The sequence below is a fragment of the Ips typographus genome, linkage group LG6, assembly GCF_016097725.1.
Source record: "Ips typographus isolate SLU linkage group LG6, UJ_Ityp_2.0, whole genome shotgun sequence".
Taxonomy (NCBI): Eukaryota; Metazoa; Arthropoda; class Insecta; order Coleoptera; family Curculionidae; genus Ips; species Ips typographus.
The window spans coordinates 6,258,253-6,280,737 of record NC_138427.1 but is presented as its reverse complement, the minus strand read 5'-3'; the positions used below and the strand labels follow the sequence as shown (position 1 = coordinate 6,280,737).

General features: G+C 33.1%; 3 protein-coding genes across 4 annotated transcripts; 2 read left to right on the top strand and 1 right to left on the bottom strand.

The window, feature by feature from the left end:
• Window positions 1–912: 912 nt before the first annotated feature.
• Window positions 913–16,794, bottom strand: Epg5 (ectopic P-granules autophagy protein 5). Its single transcript, XM_081981819.1, has 35 exons — window positions 16,514–16,794; window positions 15,660–16,383; window positions 13,973–14,232; window positions 13,634–13,914; window positions 13,378–13,537; window positions 13,142–13,321; window positions 12,888–13,085; window positions 12,423–12,830; window positions 9,936–10,153; window positions 9,722–9,875; window positions 9,566–9,671; window positions 9,139–9,509; window positions 8,501–8,650; window positions 8,216–8,449; window positions 8,004–8,164; window positions 7,753–7,935; window positions 7,570–7,696; window positions 7,349–7,518; window positions 6,772–6,912; window positions 6,065–6,236; window positions 5,795–5,931; window positions 5,470–5,655; window positions 5,245–5,404; window positions 5,034–5,190; window positions 4,311–4,473; window positions 4,024–4,250; window positions 3,743–3,970; window positions 3,530–3,690; window positions 3,137–3,480; window positions 2,906–3,081; window positions 2,213–2,467; window positions 1,934–2,147; window positions 1,669–1,881; window positions 1,324–1,537; window positions 913–1,266 (listed from the first exon to the last, which is right to left on the bottom strand). The coding sequence occupies exons 1-35, from the start codon at window positions 16,535–16,537 to the stop codon at window positions 1,165–1,167; spliced, it is 7,359 nt and encodes a 2,452-aa protein (XP_081837945.1). The 5' UTR covers window positions 16,538–16,794; the 3' UTR covers window positions 913–1,164.
• Window positions 10,463–11,302, top strand: LOC145730574 (uracil-DNA glycosylase-like). Its single transcript, XM_081981847.1, has one exon. It carries the CDS (start codon window positions 10,536–10,538, stop codon window positions 11,229–11,231), a length of 696 nt encoding a protein of 231 aa, XP_081837973.1. The 5' UTR covers window positions 10,463–10,535; the 3' UTR covers window positions 11,232–11,302.
• A 277-nt stretch (window positions 16,795–17,071) lies between the features above and the next one.
• ArfGAP3 (ADP-ribosylation factor GTPase activating protein 3) lies at window positions 17,072–22,221 on the top strand. Of its 2 annotated transcripts, XM_081981839.1 has the most exons (10): window positions 17,072–17,240; window positions 17,944–18,135; window positions 19,027–19,155; window positions 19,579–19,689; window positions 19,845–19,976; window positions 20,036–20,229; window positions 20,326–20,461; window positions 20,525–20,884; window positions 21,142–21,321; window positions 21,594–22,221. In XM_081981839.1, exons 1-10 carry the CDS (start codon window positions 17,169–17,171, stop codon window positions 21,609–21,611), a joined length of 1,524 nt encoding a protein of 507 aa, XP_081837965.1. In that variant the 5' UTR covers window positions 17,072–17,168; the 3' UTR covers window positions 21,612–22,221. The 2 variants fall into 2 exon arrangements, with proteins under 2 accessions (XP_081837965.1, XP_081837966.1); XM_081981840.1 differs by lacking the exon at window positions 19,579–19,689.
• Window positions 22,222–22,485: the final 264 nt, after the last annotated feature.

The following is a 22,485-nucleotide window of genomic DNA, read 5'->3' as shown; positions in this document are numbered from 1 at the left end:
AAAAATAGATCCCAGGGATGCCAAGTTATTTTATAAATGGAGAAATAACTAAACCTAAAACAAAACTAACCTAACTACTTTACTACAGTAACTCTTCCATTCAGAAACTAACAGGGTACTTGTTTGGCGCTCAGTGTGTACATACATTACTACTACTACTAAATGAATAGATCGGATACCAGAAACAATTTTTTAGTTATATGAACTACTGTCTATATTAGCCTATAATTACTTACTGTCTCTGACACGTTTACGGATTTATAGTCCAAGAAACAAAACATCTAAAGGCCGCGTGGTGTGTCGCACTATTGCTCCTACTTCAGGTTTTCTGGTATTCGCTCACAACATCATCGGGGTATCACTATCGTTTTGAACAGCAGCAATTAGTCTCTAGCTCTTCAAAGATGAAATCTGTTGGATAGCTTTGCGGTGTTCCCAACTAGCTTTCTTAAGCAGCAACAAAGGTTTCCAATTGACACCTGATTCAAACTGCTCAATGTAGATTTGGGATTTCACCTTCTTCAGCATTAGTCCTCAAACAACAAACGACAGGAACAGGGTGAAAATTACCGTATTTCTGGCTAACTTTCTACACAAAGTGAATCAACCTTTTGGACCTTTCTGTAAGCTGTTGTAGCAGTCCGCAACTTTGGCTTCACAGGAAAATCAGATAAAAGGTCTGACACAATTCTAAAAATTATTATCAAAAATTGACATTTCTACCTGAATATCCCTGGCATCCCTTATAACCTTTAATTTGCGCAAAAAAGAAAATGAATAAATCTTAAAAAGAATAGATATTTTTAAGACAATTTTAGAAAAAGTGATTCAGATTCATTCTCTTCTTTCTAAGGAGAATTCAGTCTGTAGAAAATATTCAAAGATTTGTAGTTAGAGGTAAAAAAACGTTGCTACACAATAACAAATATAGATTTATTTCTAATAGTATACTTACAAATCATCACAGTAACTCTTAGGTTAAATTTATCATGTTTAAAATCTAGTCGAACAAAAATATGGTTCAGACATAATATTTTCTCAATTCATCTTTTTAATAATAATTATTATGTTAATCGGTTGAAATAAAATAAAAAATTTTCAATGTTTAACACCACATCGAGCTCACTAATATTAACTATAAAAAAGTAAATAAATCATGGTAAATTATTCGTTTACACTATTCAGGAAAGCATCTCGATAAAACAGTTTAATGAGAGTCATCAAAAATTCGTTGCCGTTATGGAGCGAATTCTCAGGATCTTGAATCTGCGATCAACAATATGAAAATACACACAATACCACAAATTATGTAATAAAAGTTACCTTAATTAACGAAAACTGGGCGCTTTCCTTTATTTTGCCTTGAGACTGACCGAAATCAATTTCTAGTAGAATCTTAGCGCACTCGGAGTTTCCACCGGGTGTTCCTATAGCACCAGATGCGTTAGCTTCTCGGCGGATTTTTTTTGGTAGTGCTTTTGTGTCTGGTAGTTGGGCTAAAATGTAACCAGCTATTGCACGGCACAAGAAACGAAAACTGAAATAAATTAAAAATAAAATACAGTACAGTTATTGGTTTAAGAAGGTTGAAAATCAAGTGTTACGATTTCAGACAAGACATAATCAAATTCTTCTTGAAAATATCAAACATAAAAACTCATTACTTACTTCAGAGATACGGAATTAGTTTTACTAAATCCGATCACATTCAATAATCCTCTACCCCATAAGCCTGAACCTGAATTCTCAGCAAATTGTATCAATATTTGCGAAAATCTGTACAATTGATTAGCGACCTCAGCTTCGCTTTTGACGTCGCTGCGTAACGCTAAGTTAATCACAGTAAACCAAATTAACGGAATTTTTGCTTCTATTGAATCCCTTAAAAACGACAATACGTTATGCTGCTTAATAAAAATCATGAAACACTTACCTTGGTTTAATCTTTTCTAACCAACTAATACAAACGTTTAACAGCGTATCATTGTGAACATTTTTGTTTGCTTTCTGCAATAGAATAGCATTGAGAGTGAGGACAGACCCTTCTTCTAGTAAGGCCTGCTCGAAATCGGAAGGTTTGAGAGCGCAAAAGTGGATTAGTTGACTAGCCTCACTCCAAGTTGGGTCTTCTATGTTGTTTTCTAGAACTGTATACACAAAAAGGTACACTGCATCATACAGCTTGACTGAAATAAACAGAATAGAAACTTACCGCTAATGTTAAAATAACTGGTCAAAGTCGCCTCATATAAAACTGCAAGGTGTTTGCAATTAACTACGCAAGTCCCAAGTGTTTTTAGCAAAACCTTAACAGTATAACCGTAGGTTTTGCTTTCTATCCATCTGACAGCGATTTTCAAAGCCGTTTCAGATATATCAGGTATGTTGATTACGGAAAATATTTCTTTTAGTAACACTTCCAACTCTTCAGTTGTGGTTACTACGGTATCCAAGTCATTTAGGTACTCTAGAAATTATTATTTTCATTAAGCACTATATGAGGTAGAGAAATTTAACAAGAAATGTATTAAAGTGCGATGAAATTTGTTAAAGTAGGTATTTTTTGTAATATTATTTGTGGAACAGTTGTTTTTCTTTAGTTATTATTGTCAGACTTTTTTGTTATCTTCACACGGAATAAGCATAAAAACTTATCTTAACAAGTCTTCTGACTGCTCAGAACGTTATTTATTAATCAAATAAAAGTTATATTACCTAATAATATTTCTGCACATAAATACTATAATAGTAATTGGGAACAAATTTACTTTATTATAATTGAACTGAAGCGATTCATTGGTGACATAGGTAAAATAAATATAACAAATACATAAACTCTGTCTATTAGAGGTCAAATTTCTAATTCCCAGAAATATAAAAGGTAAACATAAATGTGATAACTCACCATTAATAACACATCCAATTTCATTCTCCTTTTGATTATAAATTTTTCCTTTATTTCTACCCACAAAAACTGAAAGTAATTTTATATGACTTTTTACAAATATCTGCCTTTTTGTTCTGACATCAGGATTGATCCCCGTCAGGACTTTATTATAACCGGAGGCAAGTTTCAGCACGCTAAAAAAACCAAATAGCAATATAATGTCGTTAATTTAAACACTTAACCACTTACCTCAGTAATCTGTAGTCTAAATCTAATATATCAGTCTTAAAAATCACAGAACTATCACAGGACATAACGACCCAGTCCATAATATGTTGAAAACCAGTGGGATCAAGATTATTCCAATCAAAGTTTTCCGCTTGGATCAAAATCGACCTAGCCTTTTCAGAATTGGTTCTACGCACGCTCGGTTCGATCGTTAATTTCACCAGTAAACTTAAGAAAATCGAATAAGTGCGACATTTTATTTGGGGAGGAGCCCCGTTGTAGGCGTTAATCCAATTGGCCCACGGTACCAATAAAAATACATGCCCTAAGAAAGAGTGACATTCAGGCAAGTATTGATCTACCACCTAAAAAAACACTCTAGCAATCAGCTGCTAAATGCTTTCAATTACGTACTCTCAACATAAACTCCAAATCCATTTGAGACGGCCAGAATTTGTTCCAAGGGAATGTAACAAACGCTTTATGAACCGGTGTTAAAATATGTTCTTTCACAGATTTATGGGCGTACGACGTTACATACCATTGGAAAAGATAACTCAAAATGTTTAAGGCGGCTGTAATAACAAATTTTCATACAAAACACGATGGCTTAAGTGAATTAATTACCTGGTAAAGTATCTAGTATAAAGTTAATGCACTGACAGAAACTATTTAACAATTTTGTTGCCAAATCCTGATCGGCTGGTATCCATGGAAGCAATATAGTCCTATCGTCAGTTAGTTGCTGGATCCAAACTGCCAAGTCTTCTTTTAAGACATTTTTTGAGTAAGGTACTAACCACGGTGTGAACATGTCACGAATGTACGGCCAGATTTTTTCACATAATTTTTCTCCTTTAAGGTTTATTTGTCAAAATTACATACGGAATAAAAATACAAAAACTTACCTAAAATTCCTTGATGTGTGTTTAACATACTGACAATTAAAGCATGACCGGCCATTTCCAGCAACAAAGCAAACACATCAATGTACATACGACACTTTGGATATAAACCATAAAGTCCGTAACTCAGTCTGTCTTGTGTAAAATGCTGAGCAAACATTTTACACGTATCCAGCAAATCTTGGTAAACTAATGTTTTTTGAAGCTGTGCGTACTCTCTAAGTTGATCTCTACGATACATTGACAGGGTTTGAAACAAAAAAAAACCAAGTAAAAAATGATAAACTCACTTTAAAGGCGATTTCAAAGATAACTTGGTGGGCTTGGACAAAGAATTTATAATAGCGATCCACACACTTTCAGAAACCAAACTGCTTTCTGTGGTTCCATTACTGGCTTTTAGTAAATGAATGAGTATTTCACCGTAATGCTCGGGAAATTGATATTCGAACACTAGAAGAAAAAACAAATAGAATTGTTCTAGAAAATAATTGGTAAAAAAGTGCATTAACATATCTAAACAGAAAATCCAATAAAAAACGATTCTTGCATAAAAATCAAGTTGATTAGCCGGTTATTGCGTTGGTAACAATTTTGTCTCATGTTATGTAGCCCAAATCTTTGATATTTTATTGACATCTGTTATTCATTGTTGTTTTTCTATCAAACTGTTCCAAAATTTTTAAGATTTAGGAGCGGAAATTGAGACAAGTACCTTTGGTTACAGATGCCTGTTTAAATATTTATTTTACCTTTTTTCTGTATGTGTAGTGTTTGTTATATTAATCTTTGCAAATATTATGTTTTTAAGAATACTTAACAAATATAAAAATGTTAGTTTGAAAATTCCCACACTTATATTGTGTAATTTTGTTAAATATAATCCAAGACAGGCTACATATGCAAGTTATAGTTTTGGTGCAAACTGACAAAAACATAATAGTTCAATTTTGCATCAAAAACCACAAAGTTTTACTAAACACTGTTTTCGTCATCAATGAACATTATCTCACCTGTAACCAGATGTTTGATATATAAACTATGAAGAGCGAGCGAATCAACAGGGGGATCAAACCCTAAACCAGATAAAGCTTGAATAAGATTTTCAATAATTTTTGTCCGCTGGCTTAAGTTTGGTGTTTTGTGGTTCAACCAGTCGTTTACGTCAAACTAAAAATCATTCTGATTAGAAATAATAACGCAAGAAAAGTAATGTTGTAATACCTTTGACATAAGAGCGTAAGCGACTTCATACTTAGTGGGCACCTCTTTAATTATCGTCGAGTACATGAATAACATGTTGGAATTGCCACAATTAGTTGGAGAGAAGTAAGGGGCTAAATAAGCTCCCAATTTTGGTTCCTGTAATATTAATCGAAGAAGCCTAAAACATAATATCAATAAATTATGATACAATTCTGCTTTAAGTCTATAATGCAACTGTCCTACCTAGGCATTTCATTTTCAACGCCAGATATATGAGACTGTCCCAACTTTTCGAGACAACTTGCCAGTAAAGTTTTGGCAGGCAAATAGGAAACCACTTCATCATGCAGATATGACAATATGCGGTAAAATAGCTCGACGCCAAGTTCCGAAGTTGCTGGATGCACTTTTATTTCTTCTTGAAGAATACTATAAAGAAAACGTATCACTAAAAATGAAGTTTATTTGGAATTCTATAATTTTAGACTTGTTTTTAGCCCTGAAAGTGTCAGACTTAAAATACTAAACAAACATTATTTTAAGTCACAACACATTTAAATTGACCTACCGAACGCAATTTTGCAGAGACACTGAAGCTTTGCACAAAGTAGACGGAGGAGGCTGTAAAGATTTTTCAAGAAGAGATTCGTAGGCCTGCCTGTTAATTTGAATCTCGTGATCAATTCTTTCATTCCTCTTAGCTTCCTGAAAAAAAAATAGTTGATCGGGTATTCAGAAAGCATAAAAACTTTCTAACTGTAAAGAACTTAGACTTCAACTCGACATCATTCCGATCAATCTGAGTGAATATTCTTTAAAAACACATACATTTCCTTACCTGGTATACCAAACTTATAACAGCAGGTCCAGAACAAAGTACAGTGTCATTTCTTCCTCTACATGGAACATTCTTTTTTACATTTTTGGTAACCGATGTGAACAGTTGAGGTAGCAATTCCCGAAAAGTGCAGTCTAATGCTTTGTGATTGGAGACATTAAGAAAATGTGAGCTAAAAAAATACCTTCAATTGAAATTGATTTCATAGCAAATAAACAACTATTTTGTATAAATACACTAAGAAATCTTAAAAGCATTATTCTAATATCTGTAAACCGTCGTTTTAGTTCTTACAAAATCAGCGGCGTATTATAATCTTTTTTACTATCTAGCCATCCATATGTCAATGGTAACACTGGTAAGTATACAGTATGGTAAGTTTACAGTGTTAGCGTTTGTGTAAATCTCAGCACAGTGAGTATGTGGTTGATCTTTTTCTTGACCAATCACAAACCACGAACAGTGCTGTATACATGTGAATTTACCATACTTTACCACTACTTTTACCTTAAACCGTTACCAACTTTTAAAACGTAGTTTTTTTAGTTAGTAAGTACAGTTAATTTCTTTTTGCTGCTTGGGATTATACTAGTTAAACCCACCAGCAAAAAGAAATGAGTAATAACAAGTAACGCGTAGGAACATATCTCCAACAAAGGTCTGAACTAATGTTTAAAAAAAAACAATACTTTTCTTCAAATACTTACTGAGCGAAATCGACCAATATTTTGAAATTAGGCTCCAATGATTTTAGCAGCTCTTCAGTACCACATAATTCGATTTTTGTCAGTTCAACCGGACTACGTTGAATTTTAGGTGGAGGCTGCACAGCGTCGTACGATGCTAATCTGCAAAAGAATATTCTTTGCTTAAGCTGCAGTATTAAAACATTCGGAACTTGTATGTTGTTTCTTAATAAAGTTGACACTCTCAGGAATAAAATTGTTTTTTATGAAATCGCCAAGATATAATGATATAAACTTCCAAGTCAGTTGTTGAAGTAAATACTATACATTGAAAGAAACAGCAATTAATATAGTTTTCCTTTCAATAATTCTTAGAACTGAATACCTACCTACCAAAGTAACCAAGATTCTAAATGAGTCAAATTCTAAAATTACTTGCTTTTTACCAAACTATATAAAAAAAATATAGGAACATTTCTATGTCCCATACGACAATGTATAGATAAAAAAATAACGAACTACAAGCAATTATTATAAATTATAGAAAAAATAATACCTACAATTATCTCAAATAAGAAAGACGTATTACTACACATACCTTCTTAAAATTCGTTCCACAGGATCGTCACTTTCAATATTACGACCAGGATTGATGAGAGGCTGATTTAACTTAGATTTTTCTCGAAAATTGGCCATTCTCCAATTCTTTATTGCTGTCATTTGGTCTTGCACTATCCGATTGTGATCAATGTATTGATACCAAGGAGTCTAAAATAATTATTAGTCTGCAGCAAAGTTCAAACAGCTATAAAAGATTACCTGATCATTTTGTTGAATTATAAGAGCCAGTAAATTAGGTTCATACTGTGCTGGTAAACTTTGTAAAAGCAAGTTGCCGCTTTGTAGCCGTGGTTCTTCTAACCAAAGCAAAAATGCTTGAAAAACTCTAAAAAATATTATTTTAATAAAGAGTGGTTTTAACCATTTAAGTAAATTTCATACTGGTATTTTAATTTATTGAGTTCCACTTGCACGTTATCGCTACTGTTGTCTTCAGTGCTTGTCTCAACTTTAGTCTTATAGTGGTCGATAATTTCCTGAAGACGTTTCTTAATTTTCTTCAAAAATGCGAAATTAATTAAACCGTCAAAGAACCTTTCTCCTACGCAAGTAACCGTTAATGAACTAAAATTTTAAGAAACAAGATATTAATAGCAAAACTACTCATTTAAAATGTCAAAAAATAAACATACTGAGACTCAGTTAATCTAGCCAAATATAGAATAAAAAATTTCTGCCAAATTAAAGGCAGTATTGGATGATCTGCACTCGTATCCATCCCTTGCTGTGCCCACCGATATAAGCAAAGATAACTGGAACTGAATGCTGTTAGTTTTAAATTTCCCGTCACATTCTAAAACCTTCAAACTAAGCACAACAGGTTAAAAAAAATTGAACATTATACCTTAATGGCACTGTCGACGTTTACTTTGCCTTTCTGTCCCGCCAATTCTTTCAATAACTCTGGCCAGAGTCCAGTGCGATATTCTTTTTCTTGATGTTCGATATCTAGAAAAACATACGACAGCCAAGGATACTGGGCTAGCGATATTGGCAATAAAGTATATCCATTCTTATTGTTGGATGAAGACCATCTAAGTTTGCTCATTATAGAGCCAGACTCTTGAGGAGTACTCGCCTAAAATAATGGTTAATACATTTACGTCTTACAAATTTTTTTAAAACTTACAGTGCATAAATCTCGAAAACTTTCATACACCACTTGCAGTGCTTCTGGATAAAGGAAAGCACTGCGAATAATTATGTCCACAAGGTATAAAATGCCACTATCTTTATTCCAGTTAGGGATAGATATCAACGAATTCATCCATAACCTAACCTAGAATTAACATAGAATATAAGCTACATTTTGACTATTGTAAGTCTTGTTAACTGCATACAACTAACAAAATAATGCCAACAAAAGTTATCCAGTTAAGGAATGGTTTATAGAAAATGTTTAGAAAAAAATAATATAACACATATTATACTATCAACCCCTTTATAGAGCGTCTTGATAATGGTGTTCAATAGTAAAAAGGGGGTTATTTAAGAAAATAATGTCACCAAGGCAGATCAGAATAAAATTTAATGCTAAGTAGTCAGGTACACCAAATGCACCTAATCTAAAAAGTGCAAAACACACGCGTATCACGTTAAAAATTAGTAAACTCAAAAATAGAAAACATCGGACAACGTAAAGTCACTTCAGACTGAATCACTTTCTTAGAAAGTCATATTTTTCAAGACGGAAAAAATTATAGTAACTAGAACAATTACGAACATGAAAACCTCCCATAAATCACACAGGAAAATCAAACAACTTACCAGTAATCTTGGACTTGGAAGATTGTAAATCCCATAATTAGCAATCTGAGCTTCAACCATATTTCCGAACTGTTCCAGAATCGTATTTTGGGTGATTAAAAAGCTTTTAGCGTAGGAAATATAGCCGCGATCGGCGTTTAACATGTTTACAATAATATCTTGAAACTTGCTGCTATTTATGATACACTCTTGGTGCTTAATAAAAATTGGCAAAATTTGATACAAAGCAAACAGAACAGCTTCGTGTTTTTGGTGCGATTGCAACACAGCAAGCTGATCCAAACCGTTGCTGCATACTAACGGCACTAAATGGCCCCAAGTTGTCATGAGTACGGCCACAAAAGATGCTAAAGGTTGGTTTTCTCGAATCCCTAAAACCGCGGCAAATATTTTTTATGCAGTTGTAGGCAGTTCATGTGAAAGTTACCTTTTAACAAAATATCACACCTTTCCAACTCATCAACCTTTCTCAAGTCATCAAAAAGACGATCGCTTATGTGTAATTTTAAGCGTAGAATTGTTTGCCATCCCCACTAAAATTTAATCTACTAATAAATTAACTTATTTTGAAACTTACACTTACGTTGATGTATAAAGGTTCCTGATCAACTGCCCTTAATACCATCAAAGCAGTCTGGCAATGCTTCTCATACGAAATCGATTCCCAGTTAAGTCGTGACAAAATCATTCTGGCCAGCTTACTGTGATCACTCGTAATAGGGTAATTTAACAGCAGTCTAAAAAGTCCCCATAACAAAATCAGGCATCATTAATCAATATATTTTTATAAATATTACCGTTCGATGTAAATAAAATCAACGTCGTCTAAAGACCAGATTTGTAAAGGGATATCCTCGTATAAACTTAGAGCTAGACTACCAATTTGGTCAAGATTATCGTAGACCGTTTTTAGGATAGACGACAAGAAACATGGGAATTTTGAACATAAGTGTGTCAATAAAGTTCTGGAAGACTTCCAGCATGTTTCTTGGGTAGTTTGTGATACAAATCCCACCTGAAAATTAACATGCTTGTATTGTAATATGGTCTAGTCATTTAAATTTATTGAATGTTCTAATGTTTTTTCAATTTTTGTAAATTAAAACCATATAGCAGAGCAAACTAAGCTTTAATTATTTATTGAGTTGTTATTTTTATGGAATTGGAAGTTTTCGATTTCCTAATGATAAATAAGTTTAAATCATAAAAATGATATTGATAGAGTCTACTTGGAAAACCCACCACTTAGGATTTAAAGGATTTAAACACGTCATTCGTGTTTTTATATTTTAAACTAGAGTTGATGATAAAATACTGATAATATACGCAAGTAGATATTTATTTCGCAATTTTGTAGTGTAATTTTGTATGTATAGTGCAATCAAATTAGAAGTAAAATGGAGTACTTGTTGGTTAACGTTAAAGACACATGGAGAATTGTCATTAAAAAACAAATGAGTGAACCATACTTCCAAAAGATTATTACTACACTTGACCTCGGTAATGCTTTAAATAATAACGAATCATGTCCGGAACCTTCGAGTATATTTGAGGCGTTTACCTATTTTGACGTTCCAGACACTAAAATTGTTATTATTGGACAAGACCCGTATATAAATCCAGAACAGGCAATGGGTTTGGCGTTTTCAGTGCCAAGTGGAGTAAACCTGCCTCCCAGCCTTAAAAACATCTACAAAGAAATAGACCGATCCATTGGATACCCAAACGGAACGATACCTTCAAATGGGTTTCTCGGGCATTGGGCTGAACAAGGTGTCCTTCTTCTAAACTCTGCATTAACCGTCAAACCACGCGTAAAAAACTCCCATAAAAAAATATGGGAAAAGTTTACTGAAGCGATTATTAAAGAAATAAATGAAAACGCGTCCGATGTTGTGTTTTGTCTGTGGGGAAAACAAGCCGAAAACAAAAGTTCCTTGATAGATCAGGACAGACATCATCTCTTAATTACTTCTCATCCTAGCCCATTAAGTGCCCGAAAAGGATTTTATGGATGTGATCACTTCAACAAGGCTAACGAATTGCTGGAGCGTGGAGGACGGGAGGGAATAAATTGGACACTTTTAAATTAAAAATACACAATTTTTGACGACAAATGGCACAACTTGTAAAACTAAATTATGAAATACACGCATGTTTATTTAATCTAACCCAAGATGTTCGTAGGGTTGCTTAACCCATAACCTACTTAAATTAGTCTATTTTAGGACAATTCTTACACATTGTAAGTGTTTTTTAAAAGCGTTTAAAAAGGTCCATAGTAAATAGAAAAAAATTGCCCGACAATGGGTTTTGCTAGAATATCAAAAACTATATCGTAAATTCAGCGAAAAACATGCACATACGATTTATATCGATTTTCTGATTTTTGTTAGAACAAATTGCGATGTTGCTAATTTTGCAAGAGTAAAAACCATACAGGTTAATGAATAACACTGAACAACACAACACACATTAAACGTAAAATCTACAAGGAAATTGCAAATTTTTTATTTCAGTCAAAAACTATTGGCTATATTTTTAACTACAGCAACTTAATATATTGCCTGTAAATGTAATATTATTAGTGGTTCTGTGGGTCAATTTCTTTATATTATAATTCTTATTTTTCGTTTTGTTGATGTAAACTAATAGTTATTGAAAATAGCTAACATCGAATTTTCTAATAACAAAAATCCCAAAATCGTTAAAGTCCATGTTTTAGCTAATTTTACGATAGTTTTTAATATTCTAGCCAAGTTCATTGGTGTCGGGCAATTCTTTTCAATTTAATATGGATATTCCTTCCTCCTTATATCCAGGCTCAATCAAAAAATAAAAATTACAAGATTCTCTCTTTTTGAAATGGGTAAAAATTGACTTAAAATGACCTAGTGTAAGTAGATTATATGGGTTAGGCAACCCAACCAAAATTGTGGGTTGGCTCTTTTGGAGTCTCGACGATCCTACACCTCACATTAATAAAAACACCAAAAATTTCTGCTCACTGCTAAAATATATCAAATTTTGGCAAAAGTTCCTTTCCGATTTTTCTGAGCTTATGGCAATTTTTCGAGAGCTCTCAATGGCCGTTTCCCACTATTTGGGATCCAAGAAACCAAAAAACAAACACGTTTTGTCGATGGGACCAAACATGACCCAAATTTTGTTATGAAGTGTTATTTTTTAAAGAATTCTGTCTATTTCTAGAATTTATAGCATTCCCCTACTTTTAAAAGTACTGGATTATTAAAATCTAATTTTCAGTTTACTTTACAACTTACCTGTAAAATATCCATAGTACAAAACTGTATAAAATCCAAATCAGTCTCACTTCGAGCTAAAGCCATATTAGCAAACGTATTTAGCAAATAATACACTTCCGCAGCTCCTAACTCCGGCAGTTTTTCTTCAAATTGACGTCGTAAATCACTCTGCGAGACCAGCTCTTTATAGTTCACAGGAGTCGACTCCAGCTTGACTAAATCTTCCGCTTTATCGTCCGGCAAATGTAAGAAATAGTAAATTTTCCATAAAGTTTGAGTGGTAATCATGTTATAAGGCACTACAGCGAGAAATTGCCACACAAACAACTTTTGTGACGAATACAAATGGTAGATGGCACGTAAAAAAAATGAGTCGTATTCAACTTGGAGTCGCTGCATTAAAGCTTTATCTGTAAAATCTCCTCTCTGGAAATACAGTTATACTTATAGCAGAAGACTCATGTGATTGTTAGTAAGTTGTACCTTGAGTAGAATTTCCCACTGATCGGTAGCGTACTGGACAATATGTCGTATAACTCGACTCAGTCGTTTACAGAACTGGTTGTATTTAGGTAGGCAATATGTGTCTAAGCCCTGACGAACAATTCGTAACAATACGGAAGAAAATGCTAGATAGCGTAACATGTGCTGTTCAGTCAGTAAGTCTAAATTATACTTATCCTGAAACAGTAATAATTACTGCAATAATTAAAAAATGTTGAAAATAACAGGACTACCTTGTCATCACTTCTACTTATCAATAAAACTGATCTAAACATGTCTCCAAAAGGCAACTGATTTAATAAGGCTACTAAATCATTCTCCCTAAGTGAAGTGCCACTCTCTTCATCTTCTTCGCCATCAGAATCAACCACCACCCAGCTGGTTTCCGATGTGTTATTATTAGAATGTGCTATCTGTATTTCAATTTTTGTTACTGGGTAAAAAAGATAAATTGCGCTAAAGTACATACATCTTTTAAAAACGCAGTCCTTTCTTTTATAGGACATAACATCACAGAGAGTATGCTCAAAAGATGATTAATTTCGTAACAACCGAAAGGAACGTCAATTGGCAGATACAGAGGAATTTGAATGAAAGAAGCTCCCCAAGTACTCACTCCAGCAGGACATCTAGAAATATCCATTATTAAACCCTCAACTTGAAGAAAAGTTAAATAAATCATAGAATCTAAATAATACTTAAAACATTTAACTGTATGTACTTACCTCAAAACATGATGTAATAAGAACAAATGATCCTGATAATTAGCCATTCTCAACAATACTGCAATCAACTTGGTCAACCAATCCCTTGAATCCTTTACAAACATAGGTTCTTTAATTAATTTCCGTTGAAAAGCAAATAAAACCGATATTGACAGTCTCAATTCATTTGCATAGGATTGAATACGATCGGAATTGTCCATCACCAACATAACTCCCACTCTATCACTAATATGTGACGCTCTAATGACATTTTCCATTACACCATCAACGTAAGCTTCAATCTGGAATTGCACACAGACAAATCAAGTATCTGTCAGCTTGGAAAATAGATATTCTCACCTGCATTTTTATGTTGTCCGCGCGATATGAAAATAAAACATATTTATCGTAAACAGACTTTTGTATTTTGTCCAGAATTCGGACCAGACTTTGGAAAACTGATCTATGGAATATGCTTCGGTTGTACTCTTGGACTGTTTGGACTACTTTTCCATCTTGACAAGTTGCTCTACCACCCACTGTTGAAACGTCTTGAGTCCAGATAGTTAATTGTAAATTGTGGTACTCCTTTCTTAAGTCATCAATTTCAATGTTGGTTCCTTTGATTTAAATTAAATTAAGACATATTATAGAATGTGCAATAAAGCATTGTAACTTGATATTTTAAATTAATTTTTACCTTAAAAATCTTGCAATTTAAATTCACTTTGATGGAAACTGTATTGTTGCCAAAATATGCATTATTTAAGGTGTCACAATTAAACAGACAAATTAGTATACAGTGTGAAGCATAATGTTTGCACCTTTTTATGATTATGTTTTACCCTATTAAACTACTAAACTGTCAATTGTCATGTCTCATGGATGTAATTGGTAAATTTTATAAACTCTCTTCAAAAACGTCTGACTGACTGTGCCACATTCCTTATCTCATTTCATTTGACAAAGATCTAATAAGAATATGTGTTGTATAACATGATAGTACCATTTAGAAACTGAGAATCTTCTTAAAAGTGCCAGAGGGTCCTACAAGTGTTCCCATTAAATTTTATTATTAAATTGCCAGAGGCTTCTAAGACCAATTTGAATGTTCCATAGACCCAAGCATAGACCTCTAAATGCCACTGAGAACCTTTTTAAATGTGCCAGAGTGTTCTACAAGTGTTTTAAACCTTCCTAGAGTTGTTTTAAATTGCCAAAAGCCTCTAGGACAATTTTGACAAGTGTCAGAGAGCTCTAAATGCTAGTGATAACCTGCTAAAAACTGCCAGAGCTCTCTAAAGTGTCTTAAACCTTCCCATAACTGTTTTATATTTCCAGAGTGCTCTAAAACTATTTTAAAAATGTTGAAGACCTCTAAATGCTACTGCGAATCTTCTTAAAAGTGGCAGAGGGTTCTACAAGTGTTCTAAACTTAAGAATTGTTTAATTCTTGGTATTTGATAACCAATCCATATCAGATTGGTCAGTAATTTTCATATCAATCACAACAAGCAGTTATGTCTGCTTATCCATCCTTTAAAATGTTTATCAGAAAAAAGCAAAAAGAAATATTTCTGTAATAATGTGTTACATACAAACTGTATTACCTTCTAGTACTTATCATTTACTACAGTAGTTGAATGTTGTTATTGTTTAACTAAGTATAATTTTTCAAGCTTTCTTTTTAAAGTAAATGATGTTAACTAGTACACTGGATATCTGTTTAAGATTGTTTATTCAAGGCACATTTCATATTAATCCCTAGACTTACTTAATTTAGTTTTAATGAGTCTGTTGTTCTTAAAAATACAAATTGCAAAGAGTTAAACTTCTTTGGACATCCAGCTGTCCAATTACACTAAATAAGAGTTTTGTATTCTTAGAAAAATATATCTGCTGGAATTTCTCAGATGAAATCTTAACTCAACCAATTCACAAACTCCAATTACACATTTCTAAAAATTGTAATTTTGGTAACTGAATTAACAAAAGATCAATACTTCTAAACTTAATTTATTAACTACAATTTAACATATAAACTTACCTGTAATTTTTTCCCTAACAGCCAAATATTGAACCAACAGCTCATATAAATAATGCTTCTTAAGTTGTTGACTTCTCAATTCATTTTCAATAAAAGTCCCCATAAACTCATCCAGGACTTCAAGTTCAGTATTATAGTAGAGGGCATTCAGTTGTTGTTCTGTGTATGGGTTAATGAGACAATTTTGTAGTGCAGTATAATTTTGCACAGTTACAGCTAACATTTCTTTGGAACAACCAGCAACTTGGGCAGGAATTGAGTTTAGACTGTCTAATGTTTGAACTAGTTGCTTATTTAAGTTCAAGTACTTTTCAAAATCCAGCTGTTTCTCAGAACAATCTTGAGCATTTTCTTGTTGGTCTTCCATGGACTCAGGCGGAGCTGAGCTAGTTGAACCATTTTGAACCCAACACATGTTTTGGTTATCTGAGTGAGTGTTTTGTTCATTTACAATAATTGAATTTTCTGCATGTTGCTCTTCACATGGTGTTTTTTTTGGATCTTCCACAGTTGTATTCCCTTCTGTGAGGCTCTTAAAAGCATCTTCTCCTTCCTCTTCACATTCCACAGAGTTTGCCACTTTATTGGTTTCAGATTCCACATTGTTTTGTTCAGGACAATGTACTAAATCTGATAAATTTGATGAGTTTGCTACATCTTCAGCTTGTGTAGGACTTTGGACAATCCTGTCTGGGACCGTGTGCTTTTTCTTAGGTTTTTGTTTCTAAAAGAAAACACATGAAAATATCTGGGAACCCCCCAAAGTAAGGGGAAATTCTTACAAGAGGCAGAACTGGCTGGAGAGTTTGGGAACTTATTTTACATATTAATATAATTCAGGGTAAAGTACTTACCTTTTTCTCCGCTACTGCCTCCATTGTTCATATTCAATTTATCTTGTCTTTGTAGAGTAGTTATCAATGTGATTCCAACAGTTTCTCTTATCACCTAATTTGCTGACAATACATATAATTAGTCATACAACATTAATGTAGATACAAATAGGCACCAAGCTTCTATACATTTTTTTTTTTCACTGTTTTTTTAATAAATAAGCAACTGGCAGTACAAAACTACGACATAATTTAATTTGCAATTGAACAAAATGTTTTAAATAACATGCAAGTAAACAAACAGATGACTGATGACTGACTGTTTGACGTAGACTAATGACAGAGGTCAGCTGTTTAGTAGTTATGCAATCCTGTTCACGCTCACGGGAGCGTTCAGAGTGGTTTTGACGTCACGCTGACGTTTTTTGGCAAAACTTTAATTTGACCAACTGTCAAATTACATCATTGTGACGTCACACCAGTTTTTCTCGATCCTTCCAGTGTGAAAACGAATGCTGTAGTTGTCTTTGAACTGTCAATCTGTCATTTAATATTACCACATTGTCAACAACTGTCATTTCACTATTTAGTGTGATTTATTTGTTCAATCGTTGTTCCAAAATTTGTTGAATTTTTCTTTTCACATTTTACAAGTACATTTTTTTAATTCACAGCCATGAGCGCTCAATTATCAAAGGAGGACATAGAAGCCGTGTTTCACAGATTAAGGGCGATACCTGCCAACAAGGCGAGTACTTTAGAGAAAATAGTTACTTTTTTGTTTATGTGACGTGTCTTTCGTTTTCTGGATTTTCACAGGGATTTGCTTCTGTTTTTTCCATTTTCTTTGAGTTAAATAACAGAGGAAATGATAATTTTTGACTCCAAACAGTTTATTTGTTATGGTGGATATGGTTAAACTTTAATTACCTTGTTCTCACATAAGAAAGTTTTTGACCATATTTCAGGAGGAATTGTTTGGAAATTCTTTGAAAATACGATTATAAACCCCAAATCTTTTGCAAAATAGTTTTAGAATTGCTGTACTCTGCTATTATTAATACTAATTTAATCAACAACCAATAACTTTTACTTTCAGAATCAAACTTAACTCATTGTTGTTATATTTCAGTAGATTATTGTAACAGTAGTTGCCTTTATCCTAATTGTTTTACCAAGTTAATGATGACATCATTACTTGATATCCCATAATCTTTATTTCCTATTCTAAGTACAAATGAATTATCTTTACACTGACCATAAAAAAGTAAAACAAGTGTAGCCCCATTTACTGATTTAGGCTTTTGCTTTAGTGAATGTATTGTTCCATATAATATTAACTTATTGTAAATTACTATTTTTTGAAGTCTCTCTTAAATAAGGCACTTTGATATACCCTGTGGTTGAACTTAATCCAGATTCCAGACTTTTAATTGACTTTATTATTTTAGATTTGCTTTGATTGTGGTGCCAATAACCCAACATGGTCCAGTGTTACTTATGGTATTTTCATATGCCTTGATTGCTCAGCAGTACATCGAAGCCTTGGAGTGCACTTAAGTTTTGTTAGATCAACTCAATTAGACACCAATTGGACTATGATTCAGATACGCCAAATGCAGTTGGGAGGGAATTCTGCAGCAGTAAGTTTTTGCCTCCAATAAGTTTCATGGCTGTAATAGGAATTTCTATATTTATATCTTGTCTGCTGTATATCATTTTGATCAGAGCTGGTATATTTTTTATGATGAAACTACTTTCTATTTTAGTATTTAACAAGTTTTGTGACCATATTTGATTTTCAGTTTGAAACAAACTATTAGAACAGATTACACACATACTATGTCTAACCCAGGGTCTGACATATTTTTTTACTAATTTTATGACTTATTTACACTGATTTTGAAACATTTTATATTAAGTATTCTTTAAGGATACAAATGTAATTTCACTGCTTTTGAGATTTAGTATCAGACTTTACATGAAACCATAAAACCAATACAGAGTTATCATTGTAACAATATTTAGCATCCTGATTGTTATAAAGATGGTGATTAAAGAAAAAATTGTAATACATTTTTTATAGAGTAAAAATCAGTTTCAGTGTTTTATAAAAGTAGGTAATATGATTTTTGTGTATTCATAATATGCTGTTTAAAGACCCAAAAATTCAAATAGGAAAATAAAAATTGTGTAAACAAAAATAAAATAAATAATTCAAAATGTGAGAGGGTGCTTATAAATTATTTGTGTTAATTTAAACATACAATTAATAACATCAGTTGTATTTATTTAACAATTGAAGACTATCAGGGACAACAAGAAATGCTACAATTCAGGCATTTTATGTTTTTTTCCTACATGCAAATATTGGGATAATATAAATTTAGAAATTGTTCAGACAAGTAACATATTATAGTTTTTTAAAGTAACACACTGATCATCACAAGTGGGTACTTGTACCAGCTCCAACTTATTTATTTTCTTTTTTGAATGGACTGTGGATACCAAATATTAATAAATGCTCACTTTAGACCCAATTCTTCAACTTACACAACTGCAATACAAATGACAGTCAAAAGAAGTACAACTCCAGAGGTGCTTTATTATATCGTGAAAAACTCCATCAAGCTGCATTGAATTCTTTGAAAACTAATGATCAGGTAAGCCATTTTTTCAGTGTATGTAATAATTGTGTGTTTCATACTTTTTTCAGCTTGGTTTTAAGCTTTTTAACATTTTTATCTAATTTAATAAATTATGTAGGTAGGTGGGTAATATTTATAATTTTATAAAACTGTAACGAAAGTTTATTTTGTTTTCATTCAACCACCAAATTCTACAAAATTATTTCAGCAGTTTTGCTAGCCTATCCTCATCACTATCAATTTGTCATGTTTCTTCATGTACCTACCTGTAAAAATCAAGTTTTTTTTTATGTTTTATTACTCTTACTACTTTTAACATACTGTAGATAAATTGCTATTTAAGCTAGTCATTATTTAGGTATCAAGAGATTGCTACCAAATTATTGAATAAACAAATTAAATTAATCCAAATGGATAAATTGGCATTTACATTTTTAGCTTCATATTGTACATGAAAAGGAGGAACCTACAGTCAAGGAACAACCGGACTTTTTTGCCGAACACGAAGATCTGAAATATGATTCCTTTGAAGACTTGCAAAAAACCAAAGTAATTTATCATTTTTATTTTTTTCTATTGTAGGTTATGTTTTAAATTGTATCATAAACACTAGGGAAGTAATTAAGCTAACTTGCTAACTTGATTTAATATGTTTGCTTAATTGGTATTTAGGAAAGTATAACAGAGAATGTTTTTTAAATTAGATTTTGCCATCAACTCAAGAGACCAAAGTTACTGCAGGTCAGAGTCTCAATTCTGACAACAAATCAAATTTAAGTAGTGAACCAAAAAGGTCAACTTTAGGAGCCAAGAAAGGTGCAGCGAAAAAATCGACGGTAAGTTTTAATACAAACAGAAAAAAATATTTTCTAGTATTGTGTTATTGGTTTGATAGCTTGGTGCCAAGCGGACAGGTTTAGGAGGAGGTTTGGGTGCTACCAAGGTTAAAACCGATTTTGCCGCTATAGAAAAACGAGCGGAGCAAGCTGCTGAAGAAGAGGAACGTGGAAGAGTTGAGCTGGAACAGGCCAACTTGAAAGCCGTAGAGGACGCTGAACGTACTGAGGCTGCTTTGAGGCTTGCTTATAAGTATGTAAGATAAAATATTCAAATGAATTTGATAGTCTAAGGTTAAATTAGAGTTATTAGATTATTGCATCGCCTTCAAATTAAGATTCTTTTCAGAGAACGAGAGGAGTCGACCAAAAATGTGTCAAAAGAAAAAGCAGCTCAGGTTGAACGACTAGGAATGGGAGTATCAAAGAGCTCCAGAGGGGGCGTATCCCACTCTGCTTTAGGGGACATGCAAGTCATAGAGCAAGTAGGTTCTCTTCATTAATTACATACTAATTGAATTGTTATCCTTTCTTTTTGGTTTACAAAGGAAAAACCGGCATCCAACTCTAAAACATTAGACACTCTAGGACGGTTAACGTTAAGTGACGGTCCGGACTATTTCGAGGACTACATGAACGGCACCGGTGTGTACTCGTCTTCCTCTTCCTTAAGCAAAGATAGTTGGGTGGTAGTGGACGATCCTCCAGAGCGCGGACGCCGTTCTCCCGTTGAAGTTGTAATGGAAAAGTCGCGCTCTAAACCGTCTCCAGCAAGAAATCAGCAACCGGACGTTAGTACGGATGAAGCACGCCGGAAGTTTGGCAACGCTAAAGCGATTTCGTCCGCTCAATACTTTGGCGATGGTGAAGCTGATGCCGAAGCCAAAGCCAGCCTTAATAGATTTCAGGTAAGTTTATTTTGTATGTTTCTGTCATCAGTACGGTTTAACTCATTAAACCATCATTAGAATTTTTTTCTAAAAAAGCCCTCCACCTTTGGTGTGGGGCCCTTCGCCAAAAAAATATGAAAATAAACTCGTGCAGTTAAGAGATAACAAGTTTTCATGCAAAATTATCGGTAATTTTTATGCACTCGTGCAATTACCCCGGATAGTTTTACGAAAATGTATCTGATTAATTTTAATTGTTTAACTGATTTGTTTAGGGCTCGAATAGTATCTCTTCTGCGGAATTCTTCGGACGCAACGAAGAGCCTCGATCTGGCTCATCAGTGCAAATGCCCGCTTACGATTTAGAGGATGTTAAAGAGAGTGTTCGCCAAGGTGTAAACCGGGTAGCCGGCAGATTGGGATCTTTAGCCAATGGACTTGTCACTTCAATACAGGTTAGTGCTGATTATGCAAGTGCCACAAATAAATAACGTTTTCTATAGATTAAATGTTTTATTTTTGATACGAATTAACAAAGGAATTCTTCTTGGAGCTAAAGTTAAAAATACCAATATTTTGAATACCTGTATAAGGTTTAACTTTCAAGCAATTTTAATAAATATTAGAAAAAAATGTTTTGAAGTATTATATTACATGTATATTACTAGATATTACTTATGCAAAGGCTCCAAAAAATTATGACATATCTTTTTTCCCACATTTTTAGGATCGCTACGGTTATTAGCAGGAACCGACTTGGCTAAGAGCCGCTGTTACTTGATCTAGACGAGGCTCCGCTGCATTTTCAACTTTAATTAAACCGTTACTTTCAATTATGTTAAAAACTAGGAACTACTTACTTGTACTCTTGTACAAACTTTTTTTGCTGAGCAAAAATCATGTCTCTAATTTGACAAAACCAGCGAATCCCTGCTTTTCCGTTGTCTGTTGGTTGTAGAACTGAACATTGTTTTCTTAAAGTGATATAAAATAATTGTTAGCTAAAACCGAAAAGTGTTAACGTCATTCGTAGACTAGCCTTATAAACTGAAAACACAATATCAAGTGCTTTTAAAAGTAGTCGTAGTAGGTATAATGAAATAAACTGTTTGTATATTAAGCAGTCTGTTGCCTTCTAGATTAATGTCATGCTTCTTTTTTATTTAGCATAATTTATATAAGTATAATATAAAAATGTTGCGTATGTTCAAAGAAAAACAATACTGTAAGAGACCTTTTACTGATTTAACAGCCGGAATGAGGTTTTAATTTTAGTGTAGAAATGTTTAAACTTTTTTTTAATTAAATGTGAATAAATATTGTTTGACCGTTGTAAATACAGAGGTGGGAGAAAATACAGTTTGTTTTGTTTTATGAAGTAGATTGTCAAATTTTTTATAGAGGGTGTCCAGTTTAAAATGATGTACACAAGGATATTGGAAATCGTTGGAGATACAAGCTTGTGTAAATGGAAGAAGAGTTAAATATTGGATTTTCACATATTATGTGAATGGCTTATGGCATAAACTACGATTATGAAAATTTTATGGCAGTGATAATAAGGGAAAGTAATTCTGAAAATACTGTCACAAGTTCTACAACAGACTTATTACATTGAA